The sequence below is a fragment of the Hyaena hyaena genome, unplaced genomic scaffold, assembly GCF_003009895.1.
Source record: "Hyaena hyaena isolate Hyena2069 unplaced genomic scaffold, ASM300989v1 scaffold_563, whole genome shotgun sequence".
NCBI classification, from domain to species: domain Eukaryota; kingdom Metazoa; phylum Chordata; class Mammalia; order Carnivora; family Hyaenidae; genus Hyaena; species Hyaena hyaena.
Window position 1 is genome coordinate 374,777 of NW_024081197.1, and position 23,188 is coordinate 397,964.

The following is a 23,188-nucleotide window of genomic DNA, read 5'->3' on the forward strand; positions in this document are numbered from 1 at the left end:
ACTGAACTGTATCGCTGTTGATACCAACTATGAGATCCAGTTCTACCAAAACCCAAGTCATGAAACTACAAATCATCCCCAGATAATTTTATTCAGGAGGAAAAATGCACCTAATATCACACACCAAAAGAAATGCTGAAATCTGAATCACAAATGATATTCTCATAGTGTGCCATGCAAATTAAATTAGTCAAGGTCTGGGACTTGAAATAAATTAGACCAAACCTAAAATTAAAAAGGTTGAGGCTAAGTAAGAATTTTAATAAAAATCACAGAAATGTGACCTACAGCAGTTCTTTAACCATGCTGCGTGTATGGCTCCCCAGGCCCAGAAAGGCAGAACTGATCCCTGGGGAAGATCCCTGGGGAAGGACACAGTGACACCCAGGCCACAGGCCACAGCTGTAAGCACAGCAGGTCCACTCCCAGAAATGTGTGTGTCAGCAGTGGGTTAGCTGTGACACAGTTCCAAAGTGAAGTCTGAATACAACTGAGGGTCCAACTCACCGCTGCTTCCAGTTAACATTCCCACAAATGTATATATACCATGACAAAACGACAGTACGCCTGAGATTCAGCTGGGGGCAGGGGAGTGGAGATAGCAACTAAAAGGTGTCTTTTTACTCATTAGCTATGCATAATACCCCTTATTTATGAAGTGCTCCCCACCGCCACACCCAGCTAAAAACCAGTACCTCCTGACCTAAGCTACCAGTAAGAGCCACACCTACCTCAGGGATCCACAGAGCACAGCTGACATGGACCCATTTGGTGCCACTGCGGGTAGGCTTCATAGCTCCACCTTTCTTGGGACACAGCAAACACTTTGGCTGAACCCCCAGGGCGCATGTCCGGCAGAGCCAACTACCCTCTGGGACCTTGAGAATTCCATAACAGGCCTGTAGCCATCCCCCAAGGAAAACAGAAAAAAAGATAGATTTACTTTTCCCTGTATACCTATTATTTTAAAAACACTTAGACTGATTTTAACAGAACAGAGGTACTCCCAGGTCCACCTAGCTGGAGAATCTCTCCCTTCAGCAAAGATGCCTGGCAGCATGACCACAGCAGCAAAGAGGTATCTGGGATCCTTGGGACAACACATACTTCTTATTTCCAGGGGACAGTCCTGAAAACACCTGGAGGTCAAAAAGGTTTACAGATCTGCTTTGCTGTGTGGCTACAGGCACCTGTCTACACACACCAAGTTTTTAAATACTGGGCAGGAAATTCTTGAAACAGTCCACAAGGCTAAATGAGGAAAGCTATTCCTCCTCTGATTTACTGATGTGGGTGGGATACAAAGTGAGGGTAAAATGCAAAAAGCAGTTGAGTCTCTGAAAGCTGTTCAATGAGATGGTCTCAGAAATTAAGAATTGGGGAGTGAAGGGGGAGAAGACACACCTGGATGGCTCAGCCAACTGGTTTCGGCTCAGGTCATGACCTCATCGTTTATGAGATCGAGTCCTGCATGTGGCTACATGCTGACAGTGCAAAGTCTGCCTAAGATTCCCTGTCTCTCTCTGCCCTTCCCTGCTCCCAAATTCTCTCAAATAAATAAATAAACTTAAAAAAAGAAAAGAAATAAGAATGAACTGAGGCACATCTATCTGAATTCCCACCGCTCAGCAAGCTCTTCTACTCACTAAACTCTATCACTCTCCCAAGTAAACACAACAGGCACAAAAAATGAGATATTGTAGACAAAGAAAGAATTTGGTGTCTTTAGCTGGTGTCTATTTTTTAAATTTTATTTATTTGAGAAAGGGAGAGCATGAGCTGGGGAGGGGCAAAGAGTGAGAACCTCAAGCAGGCTCCATGCTGCCAGCATGGAGCTGATACAGGGTTTGATCCCACTAACCAGGTGATCATGACCTGAGCTGAGATCAACAGTCAAACACTTAACCAAATGAGCCACCAAGGTGCCTGCAGCTGATATTTAAAATAAAGATGACAAAATGCACAAGACAGCCTGAACTGCTGAAATCAAGGATTTTACAACTAAAGTCATTATTAAGATGGTTCAAAAAAGAAAAGGTAAATGTTAAAATAAGTGAGGAAACAAAACCAGGATGGTATGAAGAATACATTCAGAACCTTTAAATCACCAAACTGTTCAGAACTTTATCCTTAAATGAACCAGAAGTCAGAAAGCCAAGAGTCACAGTAACATAGCTCCAATCCTCCAGACAGGAAAAACACAGCCACTATGCAATCTGAATATCCAGGATGCAGAAAGGAAACCACAAGCATGAGAGAGGACCAAAGTTAAGTAACAGCAAGATTGGAGCTCAGGATCACTAAGTCGGTGCCATGAGTAAGCCACTGTCAACACAGACTTACCAGGAAAAAAAATTTTAATAGAACTAAAAGATACTATTAAGGTTTCAAATACTTTAAAAAAGTAAAAAAAAAAAAAAGTCTGTATCAGGCATTCTAGAGAAAGTCACATTTGAAAAGAGAATTTTTTTTTTCTGGAAAATCAAGTGTAAGCTAAATTAAAAGATTAAGCACAGTATGCCTTAAAGAAGGCTGGAAGAACATGTCAAAAAGAAGATGAAGTAAATGTTAAGGAAAAGGTACAATGTGGCGTGGCAAAAGGAACAGAGGACTGGGAACAGGTGTGGGGGTCTAGAGTCCTGAGTCCCAGTCCCAACTCTGTCACGAAACCACAGTGGGATCCTGGATAAGCCACCCTGACCTGACATCAGTGAACTCATTTATAAACAGGGCATTCAACTAGTTTTCAAACAGAACCCTTATTGTCAAACAAAATTCACAGAGGAAAAAAAAAGTAAGTAAAATGGCATGAAAAACACTGAAACATCATCCAGGTAAATAACACCAGGAGCAAAAAGGCAACATCAATAGTCACAATAAAACCACTGCAAGAATTATGTTATCCCAAGGAAATTTCTCAGATACTCTGAAAACCTAGAGCTGCAAGATGGCCTGTAATATGACTAAAAAGACTGTGGCCTCATGTCTCTTTGTCAGGATGAGCTGACATGAGGCTATCGGCAGTGACATCACCAGGCAGAAGGGAAGCCCATGAGGAAGACCTATTATAAAGAAAATGATGAAGAAGAATTTCACAGAACAAACTTGATTCTTCTGAGAGGTCACCCAAGGAACTATTCCACATGAGTCTCTCTTTTAGGTTTGTTTTAAATCTCAACATCAGTAGATGACAGACAGCCAATTAAATCCTAAGAGTAGGGTCACCTGGGTGGGTCAGTCAGTTGAGCGTCAGACTTCGGCTGGGGTCGTGATCTCACAGCTCGTGGGTTCGAGCCTCGCATCAGGCTCTGTGCTAACAGCTCAGAGCCTGGAGCCTGCTCTGGATTCTGTGTCTCCCTCTCTCTACGCCCCTCCCCTGCTCACACACACACTCTTCTCTCAAAATAAACATTAAAACATTTTTTTTTAATCCTAAGAGTATATATGAACATGTGTCCCCACAGAAATCTAAATTAGTTCATTACTGCATTAAGGAATAAATAAGAGAGAAGAGCATCAGACTGTCATGAGCTTTGCCCATACTTACTGAAGCCAAAAAATTTACTTTTCTGTGGATGGTGGCAAACAACAACCAGATGCCAACTGGCATCAGGAAGGACAGGAATAAACATTCAAGAAAAGGGACCTCTCTGCTCTTCCTCAATATCACAGTTTACAAACTAACACATGTTAGCAACTGTGTCCCAGATATGTTTAAGTCCTAACCCCAGGCCCTCAGAATGTAACCTTATTTGGAAACAGGGTCCAACAGATGTCATCTGTTAAGATGAGGTCATACTGGAATAAGGTGAGCCCCTAATACATTATGACTGGTGTCCTCAGAAGATGGCCATGTATGAAGACACACATACAAGAAGGACACCATACGACAACAAAGGCAGAGACCAGAACTGTGCAGCTGCAAACCAAAGAACACAACATTGTTGTTAGCAAACTACCAGAAGCCAGGCAGAGGCAAGTAAGAATGCCCCTATAGATTTTTGAGGGAACATGCCCCTCTCAACACACCTTAATTTCAGACTTCCCATCTTCAGAATTGTGAAATCAAAGTCTGTTGTTTTAAGCCACCCAGTCCTATGGTATTTTGTTATGGCAGCCTATCAAACTAATAGCAAACTAACCACCTTTTTTAGGAATTGCCCTCCACCCCCCACAGTGTTAATATCTAAACTCAGGTGTGAAAGCCAGGGCAGAGGGGGCTCATATATTCTTTTTAAACAAACTTCACTCCTATGGAAAGAAATAAAAACATTAGGTGAAGGAAGAAGGATTTCCATAAGAGATCCTATTCCTCCAGTTGTAAAAGAGTAACAGGAAATACCTCAAACACTGTAAAAACCCACTAGGAAAAAGGAGACGTCGTCCATAGGGCACACTTCGTTAACTCACTAAGGACAGCAGAAAAATAGACCCCATGTGGCGGAAGACCTCTGGCCTCCCTGGGCTCCCTGGTGGCAGATAGGCTCACACCCCAGTTGGCTCTTTTCTGGGCCTCGCTGCCCACATACCTGGTGCACACAGATGTTGCATTTGTCACAGAACACCATCTCATTGCCGTCCTCACCATCAGGTGACTGGCACACATCACAGACAACATCTTCATCGTATTCAATCCCCAAGCCTTCTTCGGTCTCTATGGCATGATTCATATTGTCATAGCATCGCTGTTCAAATTCCTCCAGGACCCTCTCCATGGTGTATTCATCTAACTCGGGCATTCCTGAAGGGAAAATGCCACAAAAACATTTCAATACACCCATATTAGTAAACATTACAGTAAGAAAGTATTGATGACAGTATTAATATTTTTATATTTACAATACATAGTCTTCTAACTAAATCCATCCTGAGTGTCCCATTTTCTACTGAAGGCCTCTCAGACTGTTCCAAGGAGGGATCTTCAAATTAAAAGGCAAAAACAGCCCTCCATGCAATAGTTTGTTACTTATGGTTAGGCGCTGAAGATGTAGTGTTGTAAGTAGAAAAGCAAAAGAGGGTTTAAGGCTATTAAATACATAGCCATATATTGTTAGATTATCATTTCATTATAACATTATACATAACAAGTAATGTGTAAGGGACTTCAAAACCATGACCACAGATTATAGTTTGGGTATTTTCTGAAAAACATTCTTTCTTGCTGCTTAAAATGTTGCTCTGAGAACAGATTTCACTCTGAGCACACAAATGTTTTTAACTGGTTTATCTCTCCTCACTCTCTGAATTTACAAAGTTGAGATGCATAGTTAATCAGACACATGAAAGACAGAAACACAAGGAATGTCTACAAAGGAAACAGCTCATTGTGAATCAAATAAACTGCATTCTTAGCAAGCATGATCAAAAATAAATTTCAAGTGATTATCATGGTTATAGTAGTGGTGAGATAAGACTTTTATTTTCTTCCACTTGAGAGATATTCCAAACTTCCTACAATGAAAATACTCATGCAGAAAGAAAAAACAGGTTAGAATAAAAATACGTTAACAAAACATGTAAGTGGCAAGAAACAGAAAAGTCATTAGAGCCAGTAACTTTTATGCACTCTGATAAATATAAAACCACCAAATTAACACTTCAAGTTTTTAAAAATCTGAAGAACGAATCAGAGCTGATACTGTGACAAGCTCTGAGCACATTCCAAAAAACCACCTAGCTATGACCTCACACCCTATTTACTGATGAGGTACTTGCCTGCATGGCCAGGCACTCCTATCTCAATTCCTCCTACCAGTTTTGAAACCACCAGTGGCTTTGAAAATACAATTCTATGCTCTATAGTTATTTTTTACCATTACAAATACCAATAAAAATAAAACAAACATCTTTAAGCATATGTTCAATTTATGTTACAATCGCATCATCTGTCTTGCCAGAAGTATTCCACGCTATCTTTCAATCTGATGAGTCAGGCCAGACTCGTTACTTAAACCACCCCCAAAGCCCCAATGTCTCTGGCTGTACCCTTCCTGCCTTAAGACGGGACACCTACCCAGTCAAATGCATTACATTGGTCTTTCTTTACACAGCTATGACAAAGCACAACTTTATAATCTTTGAAGTTGGAACAGAATGGTAGTCCATCCAAGGGAGCTCTGAAAACTTATGAACAGACTGTGTAAAAGAGCCAAAAACTTACGAACAGACTGTGTAAAAGAGCCTCCTGGCTTGCTAATATCCTGGCCACAGATACCTAAAAGCAGGGACCTTTGGTGATGCTTTCCTAGCTCAGTCCACACCACTGCTCTGATGCCACAGGCTGGAGAGCAGCATGACAGCACAACAAGCATGTGGTATGCACCAGGTAGGCTCAAAGACTGACTGATGATACAACGCAAAACAGTCTTTGTCCCTCAGGGCTTTCAAATTTACCACCAAATAAATACTCTGTAAATATTTACTATGTGCCAGACAGCCACCAAACATCTCTCTCCCCTCAGGGTCCCAGAGCAAAAATTTTAATTAATCCTCACAGTCTCTCACATGGAGCCCAGACTTGACCTCAGTGGTCCTGCTCATCACGACACTTCAGGTAGCCCTTGGTGATCAGAGGTGGCATGTGAGATGATACCTACATGCCATCCTGGTCCTGACACCAGGATGTGCCAGTAAATGAAGTACCGAAGCTCCAGGCTGTACATACACACAAAAAGAACAACTTATAGAAAATAAACCACCATGGGTGGTGGAGCGCTCAGCTAAGGCAGGGGCTTCACAAAAGGAGAGCCAGGACAGAGGTAAAGACGGAAAAGGGAAAAGCACTCCAGGTTTGGAGGCCTCAAGGACAATCATGGAGGTGAGAAACATAAGAGGTGTGTTAGAAAACGATGAGCCCGGCTGGAGTGGAGTTTACTATGAGAAACAACAGGCCACAGCTGAGGAAAGGATCTGAGTCGCATTGCAAGAAAAACAAACAAAACACCAAAGCAGGAAACTGGACCAGACCCTCCTGTCATCTTGAGGAAGTCACTTTGTTTCTCTGGGCTTCAGTTCCCTTGAGGTAAATAAGTAAGGGGGGGTGGATCAAGGCAGAAACGGAGAATCCTGCCTCCACACCAACAGACAACACCCCTCCGTCAAACCCACCAGTGTCTATGAGCCGCCTACAGATGGCGTCCACCTGAACATGTGTGCCATAGCCAGACAAGCTCATCTCTGAAAAAGAGCCCATAATTCTGAGACTGAAGCTATGATGGAGCCGGCTTCACCAGGCTATGAGGAGCTTCTACTACTCACCCAGATGCCAAAACTTCTTCTCTACTGGTCATTCGTTAATAAAACAATATAACCCATGGTCTCTCACCCATTTCCTTAAATTCCTCATTGGTCAGTTCCAGCCATGCAGCGTCCATGTCGTTGAGGTCATAACGACACACACTGTCGGCCAGCGTCCGGATATCAACATAGCCCAATTCTGGAGGCTCGGAGCCCGGTGAGACAATGTATTTCTTGGGCCTGATGAACATGAGGGATTTCTCTTCAGACACGACCCTAGTTAACAAGAAAACAAGGCAGCCAGGTTACCCTTCCTGCCACATGAAAGAAAGTCATCACAAGGCCCAAAGCTTGCTTCCACCTCCAACATCCTAAACCCCAGGTTCTCGTGGAACAAATAGGCTTAAAACCCTAATGTCACTGCTATTAAAACTAAGTAGAAGTGTCATCTAATCCCCCCAAATAGAAAAAGATACAAGTGAAAAAACACTAAAAAGTACTCAAAACCAGCTTTACCAGCTTTTTCCAACTGGTTTCCCAGGATCCTGCATGCCCTGAGCCGCCTTCTAGGACAGCAGTTGCTCTGCTGGCAACACCTCTACACTGACCTAACTTTCAAGAGTATAGGATGAAATCACTTTCTACCGATCAGGCCTGACCACCCTGCTGAAGGCCCAGCACTAGGTTCAGGCAAGGCAATGCATGGCAGAACACTGCATGATAAACCCATCGCCTCTAATCTTAAAAATAAAACTAGGCCTTGTCCATCACTAAGCAGTCTAAGAATCCAAGAGGCAGTCTAAGATCCCATACACTCAGGATCTCTTATAACTGCAAACCTCTCTCCCAACCTGTTAACACCTGGAGAAGAGCTTTCCACCACACCCCACTCAAAAGAAATGACAACACCAAGACCCAATCAACCCTGACATGGAATGAAGGGTCCTCTTCCTAAAAACAAAGGCCCAGCATCAGAGACCCACACCCACCATGTCAGCAGTTTGTGTGAGCATCAACAAGCAGTCCAAGGGGTGTCAAAGTACCTTCATCAACCTTACAATTACCAGCGTCATTTTATCTACATGACACTCAGGCAAACCAAAGGCTGTTATTTCTCCTACTCAACTAAGAGCAAGGTTTTAACTAAAAACTCCAGAAGCTGTGGTACCACATACTTCTCTGATGCTGGGCTTCCCCGCTCCCCCTCCCTCCCCCACCTAAAAAAAAGATTGAGAGAGGAATTCCTGGATTGGGACTGCCAGCCCTCAAACAGTTGGGGCTGTACCCCAGATGCAGATTCTAAGGCAAACATGGTGTTTATCCTGTAGAGCCCAGTTGAACATTCCACTCCGTAGGCCAGGAGTCTACCTACAAGGGGATCTGACTGGTCATTTAAGCCTGAATATTTATGTGGACATTTGTCACAGATCCCAAAACAACAATAATCAGCAACAGTGAAAAAGTCCACTTCACAAAGCAGACAGCTGAGTGACAACACAGCAGAGAAGCCAGGTGCTAGCTGAGCAGAGGCCCTGAATCCTCTCCCTGTGTGGAGCCTCCAGGTCAGCTGAGCAAGACAGCAAAGAAATGAGCAAACTGGCCCCGACTTAATGCAGAGGGGAGTCATCAAGGACCCAGACCCTCAACACCCTTAAGGAGAAAAGTGCTTTACAAAGTAAATCCCAAGAAAGCCTGGCAAGAACTGGGCAAAGTCCACCCACAGGAGAATTCATCAAATATAGTCCTCCCCTTCCACCTAACCCTGATCTGGCAGGCCTCCTCTCCAGAGGTGCAGTCAATCCCCACAATACCCAACAAGCTGGGCCCTCACTCCTCTCCAGAGTGAAGATGACATGGGGGTATGTGAGAGACAAGTGTACGAATAAAAGAGGTTTTCCTTCCCCCAGTCAGTTTTCAAAATGTCTTGGGATTTGCCCTCCTCTCATGAGAAAGCAGCACCTTCCCAAGACAGCCAGAATGTGAAGTCTGGAGGCCCATGGCCCTCAAAAAATCATTACCCTATGGACCTAAAATGTATTTCTACACATTTCCATGGCCACTTAAGGCCTCATTATTTCACTGTTAACTCAAACACTGCTTTTCTCAGGCACTTGGCTGTCAGGGCAAAAAAGCAACGGCAGGTGGAGAGGCACGTCTACCTGGCCACAGGCTGAGGGATGGTCCCAGGGCTCACGGGCACCTGGACCCCCTTCTCCCACTCCTGTCTCCAGGGATCTGCCAATACATAGTACTCATCTGGGTTCAGCTGATAGGAGTCATGCAACTTCATAGCGGTGATCAGGTCTGTCCTAAACACCTGGAAAGGGAGAGAAAGGGTCACTGACATTTGATATTTGCATTCTTATTCAGAGTGCTGGCAGCTGCAGGGTAACCATGGAGCTGCCGTGTAACAAGGTCACTGTATCAGCAGAGACCCAGTCTGACCTATGACAGGAACCCCTCAGCGCGCCACACCCTTGGCCTCTCAGGCTTGGGGCAGCTCGGCTCACACTACCCTCTCACTTCCTCACCACTCCACAAGCCTGCGGTGTCTCTGACAAGCCACAGAGAAACCTCGTTGTCCTCCCCTGAGAAACCTTATGAACTCTCAATTCAAAAAGAGGGCGGCTGAAAACACGCCTAAATATCTGCGGAAGAAGGTATTTCAAAGGTGCTCTTTTAGTACATGTTTAAGAAATAAAACTCCACTAACCATTTAACAACTTCAAGCCAAAACCCAGAACCAGCAGGGCCTCCTCTTCTATGCTCAGACTGCAGCCACCCAGCTCCCGCCACCCAGGACACCAGGGCTTATAGCAAGGTGTCTGGGGAGTCAGGCCCTGGTTGGCAGGTGCCACGCAGAGGTACAGGCTGGGAAACTATGGGAGAGAAGCAGTGACATACCAATGGTGTCAAGTCAGAAAGGGAGCTTGTAAAGAACATGGTTACACTCCTTTACGTGGCATAACTTCTACAAGGGAAGCAACATTTGTGGGGAAAGCAGAGGAAGGAAGGAAAGTAAAACAAAGAAGCAAGCAAGCTACTATACCCTTTCTTCACTGTCCCCAAATCAGACCCACAAAACTCAAAAGTATCCCCGTACTGAGGGAGCAAAGGTGGTGCCCACATGCCCAACTGGGGACACTACAGGAGCACAGCGACGCAAGCCAGCCACGGCCTCGTCCTCCGTCCTCAGTCCACTGGTGTCTCGGGGCTACATAAGGAATCTCCAACCCTGGCATTAGTGCTGGCTCAAAGTTGTATTTGGCACGAAGCAAGCCTGCATCCGTAAGCTACACTCTGTTTACACAAGTCACAATGCTGAACTCTCTCTTCTTGGGACAGGGAGTTCTTTCTTACACTGCTAAGCACAGTTCACATTAGATGCCTGCTAATAGGTCCATATTTGTTTTTCCTGGTGGCTTTTCAGACTGGTGATCACTTTAATCAACTTCACCATAATACAGTCTGAGGCAGTGACTGAATAAAAAGGCCATTTCTCCAGCCTGACATTTCTCAACACCGACTTTTCCCCAGTATGCTACTTCTTGTTTCTGAAGTCCCAGTAACAAGAACCCGGCCACATAGCCTCCACAAAAACACAACTAAAATCAGGTTCCCTGACAGCACTGAGCCGCCTGACACAGTGGTCTGCACAGGATCTTAATCATCTGTGCCCTCCTCACCCCCAAAGAGGAAAGACCTTGAAAACAAAAATCACAGGTCTACATCTTCAGGGAACAAGTCAGTTAAAGAACACATCCCAACTAAGTCTTCTAAGTAATAAATAAGGCAGTTTGCCAAAGAAGGAAAAATCAAACTGAAGCAACAAACAGAATGATCACGAAGGCCCACCTTTCCTTTAGTGTAAGACTCGAAGGAGGACAGTCAAGAACTGCAACAGATGCCCTAAATGAATTTGCAAGCTTCTGGCAGAGTTCAGAGTTAGTGCTAACCCAAATATAAAGTAGTCTGAACTAACTGCTGAACTCAGAGAATTTTAGAAAAAAAATCAGAAACAAAAGCTGGGTCAGGGACAAGGCCAGCGCCATCCATGCTGCTCAGCCCTACCTCACTGCCTGGTGCTCATCACGCCCAGGACTAGCTTCCCTATTTGAGTCACCCTGTATTCTTGCCCTCAAGTGATAAGAGTACAGTGGTTTTGGAGGCGGCACAGAGAACTAAAGAAATAAGGGCAGGCAGAGCCACTCCAATACCACAGAAAAGGGAGCACTGCAGGTTCAAAATGACAAAGGCCTGGAATAATCAAGGCAATAAAATGGCCACCTGCCCATAAAGGTGGCCATGAAGGTTTGATCTAATGTCTCCTGGGATGATTTTCCACGATTTTAAAGGATATATAAAGTACATTTCCTTATGGAGAATGTTATTCCACAACTAAAAATTCTTACACTGCTCAACACAGTGTCCCCCAGCACTCCCACTACAGTCAGAGAAAATGAAGTACCTGATGGATCGCAGGCCTCTGCTCTGAAGCTACAGGATGAGGTGGTCTTTGAAGTCATCCTGTTAAAGACGCAGCACAAAACAAGGGGCCGAACCAAAGGCTCTCTTCCCCACAACCTGCCCACCTGAAAACTGATAAACTAAAATGCCCTTTCTTCCACCATTTAAATCCTCAGAGCCTGACAAAGGTTGTCAAATATATCTCAGGACTGGTAGAAGCCCCTAATCAACAAAGGCCAGCAGAGTAATGCACCTAAAAGCAATTGTAAATAAAGAGACAATAGATAACAGGTAGGTAGGTAGGTAGGTAGGTAGGTAGACAACAAAATGTGGGGGAGAAGGGAAATAGAAGAAACAAATTGAAAAAGAATGGGGAAAAAGCCTTAAGCGTAATCGCCAAAACAAAACTCCCAGAATTACAATGGGTTGTTGCCAAATAAGCCACAAATTCATGGCCAAAACTAACTTGAGGCTGGCAGTGACTGGCAGCAGCCGAACCCGCTGATCTCCTGGCCAGAGGAAAAGTTGTTGGGAGCCAGCGAAGATGAAACAGAAAAGGAAAAAAAGAATATAATTAATAGTAATAGCTAACATTTACTACTGAGCACTCTTCTAAGTGCTTAGTATGTATTAACCTCTGTGTATTAACCCACTTAATCCTCACAGGAATCCTCTGAGGCAAACACCTGTGTTATCCCCATCTTACAAATTTGGAAACTGAGGCACAAAGAAGTTAGATAACTTGCCCCTGATTGCAGAGAGGCATCAATTTCAACCAACCAGGTGTGTGCCAATCATATGTTCTCATGCACACATGTAGGACATGCACAGTCACACCATCACTCAGGAAATACCTCTGAAGGTTTTCGATCTTCATGTCTGGAGCATGAACCTCTCCTGTGCTGGGATCGGGAATTCTGTGACCAGGTAGTTGAGAGGCCTAAAGACAAATAAATATCCAAAGGAAACCATTAAAAGCAAACAAACCACTGTGCGTTCACAGGGGCTTTTTTAAACCAAATTTGGCAAGGCTCACCTCAGCACCTACCCATGACAAGAGCCACAAAGCTCCTCCACTCCCAGTACTTACTTAAACCATTCACTCTCCAGAGCAGGCCTAACAAGCTCAGGTACAGCCCACAGGAGGGAGGCCTTTTAAGAGCGCCATGCATGTAAAGCCTTCATCTGTTAAGCCTGAACTTCTTAGGAGGTTCAAAGTCTCACATTGGTAAATACAAATTGAAAAACATTTGACTGAGTTTTCAGTAAACTTTTCTGAATGCTAAGATCATTATGTTCAATCCTAATGCCATCCCCCAAAACTTAAAGTTTTGACTCCACAAAACATAAAAATTTAGCATGCCGAACAGGAAAGCTCTGAGACTGCAGTAGACTAGGTACTATGGCAAATAACCTTTAAAACTGCCTAATCCCTTTTCCCAAGAAAGGCCAACTGGCGCTTTTCTGTGCCTTTCTTCCACAACCAAATAACTAATGCTCTGTTATCCAGCATCTCCCCCACCAAACCACAAAATCTGGAAGCCCTACCAAGGACACCCATGTCTCCTGTCGCTATCTATGTCTGAGCTCCTCTCTGGCCTGAAGACCTCTCTGCAGCAACAACTCCGTCCTGCTTCAGATGCTCCCTCAGCCTGGGTGGCAATTCTCTTTCCTGGTGTCCACTTTGTGGTCCTTTGTCTTCTATGCATCTGGTAAATATTAGTGTTCCTCCTTCCTGTTCTGAGTGCCCTCCCCAAGAAGCACTCCCCACTGCCCTCTCAGTCTTATACAGTGTGCCCAGGAGACTGTCAGACTTGCATTCCCACATTCACCTCCCTCCCAAGCTCCAAGTCCATGTTCACTGTCAGATAAGACATAAAGCTCCGGGGTTCCTCAGATCAGTCAACTCAGCACGACAAAACCTGGACTCGACATTTTGTCCAAACCTCTTATTCCTCTTCTATTTCCACTTTGATAAATACCACTACCATTTCTATTATAATTCAAGAACCTAAGAGTCATTCTAGACTCTTCTCACTCAGGACACATCCAATCAATGGACAACTTATATTCAACACAACTACCCAATACCTTAGAATCCCAGCCTCTTTTCTCCCCACCTCCATCTTTGCCTCCTGTCACTTGTTTTATGGTCAATTGCAGTGGCTTCCTGTTTGTGGGTACCATACCACCACCAGAGCACTCAAACAGCCCTCACAACCACTTGCAGTGGGTGTCTAACTACAGAATTACTCACCTCTACCCTGAACACACATTGTACTGTTTCCCGGAAATTAACACACACCCCCTGCAAATAAAAGCACAAACCTGAAGGAGTTGCATTCTACCAGCAAAACCAGTTGCCACTCAAACAGGAAGCTCTTATCTCCATGGATTCCAGAGACAAAGGACAGAGAATCAAAGCACCCATAAGACCTTGGAGACATGAAGAGATAGATTTTGTACATAAGCCTATCATCAGATTTGCACTGACCGAGACTTAAGGAGATTTCCAAACTCCTCTCTGACAGGGCAGATGTGGGCGCTACCCCTGATCACCAGTTCTGAAGGCTGTTAGTGGGTCACCTGACTGCTGTTAGGTTAGCAGATTTAGATTTCCTACAGGTAACCCTACCATACTGTTCAGTAATATTTTAGAAAATTCTTCTTTGAAAAATAAAAAGTATACCTCTTTACACTCCAATGAGGAAGAATGTTTCACTCCCACATTGAAAGAAATATTCTGAGCACAAACAGGGGTGTGAACCCAACTCGCAGTCACAGAGGTTCTAAGTCTGGTCATCAGTGGAAAAAGGAAAAGACAGAAGCCAAGTGAGGACCTGGAGAGAGAGGCAGGTGGCTCACATTTTTAGACAGGCCCCTTTTCACTGTCTGGTCTTGCAGGCCATCCTCCAGCCAGCCCACAGGAAGGAAAAAGAGACAGGGAAGAGTGATAGCAACTCTAGAAGGATGCCCAGGGGTTCAAGGAGGAGAAAGATGCAGAGCAGAAAAGGCATGGCCCCTTTCCTTTAAGTTACTATGAGAAGGGTTAGAAATGATAAGAAATTTCTAAAGAATCACTCGACTGCTATACTTTAAAAATGAACATGAAGCAAGGGGAAGTGAGTCTTTATAGTCAAATACTTTCAGAGGCAAAGCAGAAACAGCAAACTTGCTCATTCTTGGTTTTTGTGACACTTTTGCCTCTTCTTGGCGATCTGTCAGAGTCCTTCCCAGGTAGTTTCCAAGATTCCCAGGAAGGGCACAGCTTTGCTGAACAAGAACACAATCCAAGTAATGGCAGTCACTTAGAAACTTTTTCTAGGGCTGCTTTTATATTCTTTAAAAATAGTCTTGCCACATTTGCTTTTAAAATCAGATCTCCAAAGATGCTACAAAATTGAGTATCTGATAGTATTATCCAAGAGAAACTCCAGTCTATCCAGAAAGTCTGTTTCTCTTCCTTTTAATTTACCTAATGCAAAAAGAAGAGAAAATGTAATCTATTAAACTCACTTTGTAGAAAGGGAAAGATTGAGAAAAAGGCAAAATTTCAATTATAACTGAAAAAAATGAATGTGTATAAAAGACAAAAGCCAGTAATCACCCAAATATCTACCAACAAACTGAATAAGTGAACAATGGTATCTATATAATTTATTAGCCAAATTACGGTATATCCATACAATGGGAGTACTACCCAGCAATAAAAAAAGAAAAAAGAGAGAGATGTTGATACATGTAACATGAATTAATTTTGGAATAACTGTAGAATGAAAGAAGCCAGGCAAAAAGAGTACATATTATTATATTTACATAATTATTCCACTTACATAAAACTCTGCAAGACCTAAACTAATCTGTAGTGACAGAAAGTAGATCAGAGGTTGACTAGGGAAAAAAGAGAGGGAAGGAGGATCTTGAGTGTTATGATTTCATGGGTATAAACATTTCAAAATGTATCAAAGTGTATACTTTGTTTTTTTTTTAAAGTTTATTTATTTTTGAGACAGAAAGAGAGAGAGAGCATGAGCAGGGGTGGGGAAGAGAGAGGGGGAGACACAGAACAGGCTCTGAGCTCTGAGCCGAAGCAGGGCTCGAACGAACGAACTGTGAGATCATGGCCTGAGCCAAGGTCAGACACATAACCGACTGAGCCACCCAGGCACCCCTCAAAGTGTATACTTTAAATGTATGCAAAAAAATAAGGGATGATTTTCTACCATCCAGTAACAATTAAGAAAAAGATAATGCTCCATTTTACTTTACACAGGTGGTGTATATAAAACCTAGATTTCCCTGCTGAACCAGGTGAGAATCTGACTAGGGAACTAGATGGCTCTTCCATGTCCAGCAGTGGGTATCTGTTCCTGGTGATCTCTTTCTGGTTTACTGGTGTTCAAGCACTATGTTAAGAGACATCAGGCACAAGACACATATGGCTATTTACAACATATAGGGCACCTAAGTTGATGTTGTGCACACAGCAGATTCTCAAAAAAATTTTAAGTGGAAAAAACTATAGTGTTGCTGAGGACAAACAGTCATGCTCACTGAGAATCACCACCACTGTAACTCAAGAACTGAAGGTGGCATGCACCAAGAATATAACCATTTTACCTATTAGAAGTTAGGCTTTAAGAAAGGAAAAAAAGAAGATACGCTTTTGTGCTCTAGGAAAGTGAGGTCATGGAAAATAATGCATTTAAAGACAGCTTGGTGGGGCCACTGCTTCCTGTCGGGAATGCACTGATATCTACGAAACATTCAGAAAGTCTACAGGCAATAGACTAAAGTCTTGATAATATCACACCACTCTTCCCTATAGCCATGTTCTTTCCAGGCATCTCCCAAATGGTCAAGAAGCTCCTAGAACATTATCCAAACAAAATAATTTTTGCATCCCCATTTAATTAAAAAAAAAAAAAAAAAGTTATGTCGGTGGGGAGCCTGAGTGGCTCAGTCAGTTAATTTGACTCTTGATTTTAGCTCACAATCTCACATTTATTTATGATATCAACCCCAAGTCAGGCTCTGCACTGTCAGCGTAGAGCCTGCTTGGGATTCTGTCTCCCTCTCTCTCTGTCACTCTCCTGCTCACATGCATTCTCTCTCAAAATACATAAATAAGCAATTTTTTAATGTTAAAAAAAAGTTTTGTTATAAAACTTTTTTTTGAAAGTATGTTGGATGAAAACAAACAGACAAAACAAATTAAACCAGAATTGAGAGTATTTCAAATACCACAAGGAACGGGAGATAGTGACATACCCTACAACAAAACTCTAGCCACTTTAAGTTCTTAAAACCATGCACTAAGATTACACCTTGTTGGTGCTGCATTTTGTTTTTGTTTTTGTAATGTTAACATTTAATGGCAAACTAAAGCTAAGACTATACTAAGTAAAATTCTTTTTTATTTTGTTACTTTCAGGACATGCGCTGGGAACTCTAAAGATTGGGCAATGATATCTAAAACTTACTTTACTGTTCACACATAAGATAGGATTACCTAAAGTTAAGTCCACTCTAATGACAACTTTAGGTAAATTTAAAAATTCTGGACAGGTACACAGTTTAAGAACAATTCTCTATTTAAAAAAAGCAAAAGCATTCTTAATAAATACTGAAAAGAATGAATAGAGAAAATATCTTGTTTTCATATTCCCAAAATCCCACTGAAACAGCACTTTGTGGGGTTAACAATACAAGTTATAAAAGGTTCACAGATCACAGCATCATGGGCATGGATCTTGTACATGCACAGAGCATTCTGAATCCTGCTTTCTGGTCTGACTAGGTAGGTACCTAGAACACTCCTTTGAAATTAAAAATAGCCAAGCTTCTTGCCCTAGATCTAAAATAAGGAAAAACCTCAAGAGTAAATCTAACTCACACTGCGCACACTGCCCACCTTGGTAACTCACGTGTGATAAGCCAGGTGCGTAGTGCATGAAAGGTTCAGAAATTACAATGAATGGTTGTCTGGGTTCATACCACCACAAAATGCAAACTATGAAGGAACCTCACCACTATTAAATGACAAATCTCCTGCGTCTCAAACATTACTTCTAGACACCAAATACCACACTGGTGTTTTCAGGATGTTAAACTAGCCTAACAAACTAAGGCACTTAGAACCAGCAAGCATCAAATCTAGCAGGCCAGCTGGTGTCACAAAACTGCGCAGACCCAAAACACACACCTATGGATGATTTCAAGGCTAGGGACAGCCCCGTGCAAGTAAAGCAGTGCTGTGGAAATTCCCACCATAAAGTAAGCAAGTTTAATGTAGTTTATTAGCTGTTTTGCTTTAAATGTATGATAGAAGACAAGCCTCTAAAACAATTGCTGTTTCTATCACGGGCTGACCCTACACCTCTTCCATCACAGCATAGCTTAGCTCCATGGTCCAACTCGCTTTACATTCTAAGAAATGTAAGTAGAAGCAGAGTTAACTTTTATGCAAAAGAGAAACCACCAAAGACCTGCATGAAGGTAACCAAGCACAGCCAATTGAATTAAGAAAATGAAGGCAAGTTATCACAAAATATAAGGGAACTCATTAGATGCAGTGAGACATAAAGAGGTACAAAGCAGAAAGTACATTTAACCCACTATAAACTGTGGTCTCTCTTCACCGTTTACCTGTAAGCTGGAGAATACCCAGAAAAACTGAGGTCCTCCCATAACTTTATGTTTACCACTCATCAACCTGCATTAATTACCACGTGCAAAATTAGCAGGTTTGAATTGCTCTCTTTTCTGCCCATTCATCAACACAAGTAATGGAGCAGAGCTCAACTGGATAAATGGAGGAGACAGACATGTTTTAGGGCCAATACAGGTGTGGCAAATGGGTGACCCAGGAGGGTCCCCAAAGGTACCTGGTTCGAGACCCCCAATAACATACCAGGCATTCCCACAGGGAAGTCAATACAGCCCTGAGATTAAGAAATTCAACCAGAAAAGGAAGCCCTGCTTCACTTCAGGAAAAATTTTAAAGTACATTTTTCTCATTATTCCTAAAAAACTTTTTTTTAATTTCCCTCTGGGCCTTTGACAGGCACATTTAAAAACAACCAAAAAAAACCCCAAAAAACATCATTTTCATTTGGCTCCCTTATCCTAGCCAAAGATCCCATATTTTGGGGGGAAAAAATGTGCCAAATGGACAGTATTCATTAAGTAATATGTAATTCTTGTCTTACTTGTACAGGGAAAAAAAAAGTAAGGATGCTGATCAGAGCTGTTAATTGGCCTGAGATAACAATCCACAATTCCTGCCAAAAGAAAGGACACTTGATATTTGATGTTTTAATTAGCCTCTGCAGCTTTATTGAAGACAAAAATGCAATCTTCTTTAGGTTTTGGAAATACTGAACAATAGCTGGTGAATCCCATTCCCACATCTGCCAAAATCCCTAAGGACAGAGGATCCTGGAGTGGGAAGCAGGAAATGAAGGGCTTGTTTCCCTGGGCCACACCCTGGCACGATATGTAACTTCAGAGACTGGCTAGGGCCACCCAGTCCCAAGAGCCCAGCAATTACAGACACAGCCTACAAATACCCCAACATTATTTCATCCAACAGTATGGCCAGTCCTCCACAGGGCACCTGGACAAAGGCTTCAAGAACTCCAACTGCAGCTGGATGAGTGCTTGCACTGGCACAGAAAATGTCGATCCATCCCCAACTGTAAATACCACACTGGTATTCCCCTGGATCAGGCCAGAAAACAAAGCAAAGGACTCCAGCCCCAGAGGCCAGCAGGGCCCAGCCATGGCTACAGTTGGTGTTGTGGCCCCATGGTGACGTCTGCAGCTGCCTCTCCTCCACTTGGACATGTTTTGCATTGGCCTGGGAAGTGCTGCCAAAATTCTGTCAGGGCTACAGGCTGGAAAGGCTGGGGAGTGGCCACTGCACAGACCCAGCCCTTCTTGCAATCAGAGCTTTCCAAGTGCCCAGACCCAGCTGAGGACGGTCTCAGTTCTGTGGACCCAACTGCATGGGCAGAAAGCACCCCATTCAGACAACTATGGGCTTACACCAAAGGATGGGCTCTAGCACAAATAGGCAGGCTGGTGCCAGAAACCAATGCTGCAAGGCAGCTGCCCTAAAAGAGGGTTGGAAAGTGCATTCCACAGAGTGGACATGTACATATTTTTATAAGCTTTAGCATTGCAAGGGTTCTTATTGGGATTATTTTTTACTCTTATCATTGCCCACCATAATTACCAAGTCATTAAGCCTAGACAGACAGCACGGCCATAAAACATCAACATATACTTTATACTGAACTACCTGTGACAAAAGGATGCCCCTAACTAAGAGGATCATTCCCGTCCTCCACCACGACCACTGGATTTCCATGTCTAGCCTACACTAGGATAGAACCCAGCTTCATGGCTATCAAGGGTAACCTTCCAGTACCTATCAATATAAATGCTCCTTAATGCTCTGCCTCCACCTTCTTTAGGGAGACTAGCACAGACAGGAAGGAGTGTATTAAGAAGAAACTGGCTGTCATGCCATTAAGGTGACTTTTGACGGACATGTTCTGGTGAACTTTGGGCACTCTCTTCTTCCATTTTAACAAGAGTTCTGGGTAGAAATTCCTATTTAGATGAAATATTTGGTCTTCTAGGGCTGTTTCAGGCTTAACTATGTCCCCCAAAATTATTCTTTGGAGCCTAATTCCTAGTACCTCAGAATGTAACTACATATGGATAAAAGCCTTTAAATGGGAGATTAAGTTAAAATAAAGTCATTAGGGTTGACCCTAATCCTATCTCACTGATGTCCTTAAGAGGACACTTAGACACACAAGGACACCAGGGAGATACATATGCTTAGAAGAAAGACCGTGGGAGGACACAGTAAGAAGGCAAGCCAAGGAGAGAGGCCTCAGAAGACGGCAAACCTGCTGACATCTTGATCTTAGACTTCCAGAACTGTGAGAAAATAAGTATCTGTTGCTTAAGTCACCCAGTCTGTGGTATTGGTTATAGCAGCCCAAAAGGACTAATACAAGGGTCTCCACTCTGAAGTGGACTAGAATGGGCCATGGTCCAGAACTACACTGTCCAATATGGTAGTCACTAGCCACGTGACTTCTTTTAATTTACATTTTAATTAATTAAAATTAAACAAAATCTTAAAGCCTAGTTCCTCAATTACCTTAGACAAGAACATTTATATCCTCTTGGGCAGCTCTAGACCAGAAAGAGGAAAGCTCTAAGTCTGAGAGAACATTTCAGGAGAACCTTTTTTTTAAGGTTTTATTTTTAATAATTTCTATACTCAATGTGGGGCTCCAACTCATAACCCTGAGATCAAGAGTTGCACAGTCTTCTGACTAAGCCAGCCAGGTGCCTCCAGAAGAACCTTTTCTAACCCAGTTAGAATTTCCTTGGGGGAGGAAATGAAGCAGCAACAAAAGCAAACAGTGTGAGCACATATCTGTTGCTTAATGCCAAAAAAATATTAAAATAGGACTCTAAGCCTCATATTGGGCATTATTAGTATGTGAAAGTAACTCATGAAACCTTCTTCTGAACCTAAAAGACTTCTTTTTTTAAATTGCTGTAGGACAAAACTGTATTCAAGCAAACATTTACTGAGTACTCCAGAGAACATTCTGATAGGCACCACAGGGGGCAGAAAAGAAATCTCTCTGCATGGTTTTACCTCAAGGAGTAAAATGCCTAAGTAAATATCAGAGAAAGCAGGGAGTAAGGGCTGTGCAACGACAAGTGCCAAGAAGTTCAAAAGGCACTCCCAAGGGCTCTGCCAAGTGGTTTTAACTGCAGGTGCCTGGGCACAGACCCTCAACACCTTTCCTGAAATTAAAGAAAAAGCCCTTCTCTCTGGAGCCCCCAATCCTCTGTGTCTCTCCTTCCCTCACCAAGTTAACTCTTCCCTGTGCCAAACTCAGCAGCTCCTACTGTCTGCCCCCCAAATTCCTAATCCCTTAGCTCCTCAAGCCCAGCCCTTCATGATGTAGTCAGTTTCTACCATCAAAAGTACCCCAAACACCTGACACCCCTCCTACAGGCACCAAATCTACTTCCCACCATCCCATGTCTGTACCCAAAACTCCCAACCAGAATGCTGTGTTTGAGTTCTTCTGTTTTTCATGCTTCTGGTCCCGCCCCCATGCTTCTCATGGCTTAGCAGCCAAGGGCCACTTTCTAATTTGCAGCTTTTACTCCTGCAAACTTGGAAGACCAGAAAATTAAAACTAATCCTATTTGCCTAAAAACTATTTCATCCTTTGGGACCTGCACAACTTTCAACTCCTGTGTTTCCCTGGCCCTCCCATCCTCTGAATTCATGCAGACATATATACAATTCTACTCAGCATCAAAAAGACATCTCTATCACTTCCCTAATGACTGTCAGAATTGGATTATAGATATATATAGATAGATATATATATATCTATATATATCTATGACAAAATTCCCTGAAAGCAGGCCCAATACCTTTCCCATTATGCAGCAGGGCAAGCACATTTCTCTGGTTTAATCTACAGTGTAAAACATAAGCTGATGGGCTACAGCTCAGGCACTGTGCTAAGTACAAAATTTCCTTGTTATCTGAGGGAAGCTCTTCGAGTAGTCTGTTAGCTTCTCAATACACAGAAGCTGTGTGACATTTATTTTGACTGCCTGGAAGCCAACTAACTTCTGGTTCTCAGTTGCACTGTGACAATATAGGGATGTCAGGCAGTAGTAGTATTAAATATGGTCACACTGAAACTTCAAGGGAAGAGCATGGACTCCTGACTTACTAAAAACCCTTACTTAATATTTTTACAAAACACACTTCAATCTCCAGTCTTCAATCTCCTGTTGGAATTGGACTAGTTGATAATTACCTGGCTTTAAGGTCCCTCTTCCTAAACAGCAACTAAGTGTCATAAATGATGTTTAGGAAAAACAGACACACCAGTGCCTCTTGGAACTGGATTATTCACCCTTTGATAACAAACAGGAAGGCTGAAGAATGCCCACCTGCAGTCAACCTCACCAGAAAGATTTGGTTACAGACCTGCAGTATCACACTCAGATGTGATTCTCCAGGCCTTGGCTTTCTCTGACCTGCCTGATAAGCGAAGGGCCTCAGCTATTTAAAGCATTACATTAAAAAATCATGTTTTTACAGTGACCCAAACGCTTGTAGGCTCCAAGAACAACAAAGCAGGACTTACTGCCATTGTCGTCAGAATCCTCACTGCTGCTGGGAAGGCGACCTCGTTTCATGATCTCCCCGGGAAACAGCAGGCAGCCTGCAAAGCAATGAGACAGCACTTAACCCAAGATGATAATACACAATCATCAAGTTGTGCTTCAGATGGCAGCCCAGGATTTACAGCATACAAAAGCAAACAATCGGCTTTAAGGAGCATTTGAATTGTAAACAGTAAAAAGACCAAGGATACATAATTAGGTGCAATCATTAACAGAACAGGTTCAAAAA

At 43.0% G+C, this 23,188-nt stretch overlaps 1 protein-coding gene across 9 annotated transcripts in view; it reads right to left on the minus strand.

Annotated features, from left to right (window-relative positions):
• Nucleotides 1-23,188, minus strand: part of JADE1 (jade family PHD finger 1) — a 58,721-nt gene that overhangs the window by 17,953 nt on the left and 17,580 nt on the right. For 8 of the 9 annotated variants that reach the window (XM_039256243.1, XM_039256238.1, XM_039256237.1 and 5 more), the window contains 6 exons: nt 22,920-22,997; nt 12,558-12,643; nt 9,396-9,553; nt 7,325-7,512; nt 4,530-4,741; nt 732-899 (listed from right to left, as the gene is read on the minus strand). In XM_039256243.1, coding sequence (XP_039112174.1) covers nt 732-899; nt 4,530-4,741; nt 7,325-7,512; nt 9,396-9,553; nt 12,558-12,643; nt 22,920-22,971 — 864 coding nt within the window. In that variant the 5' untranslated portion in view covers nt 22,972-22,997. Of the gene's footprint in view, nt 1-731; nt 900-4,529; nt 4,742-7,324; nt 7,513-9,395; nt 9,554-12,169; nt 12,213-12,557; nt 12,644-22,919; nt 22,999-23,188 lie in introns of those variants that run through there. The other variant, XM_039256242.1, reaches the window with a different exon arrangement.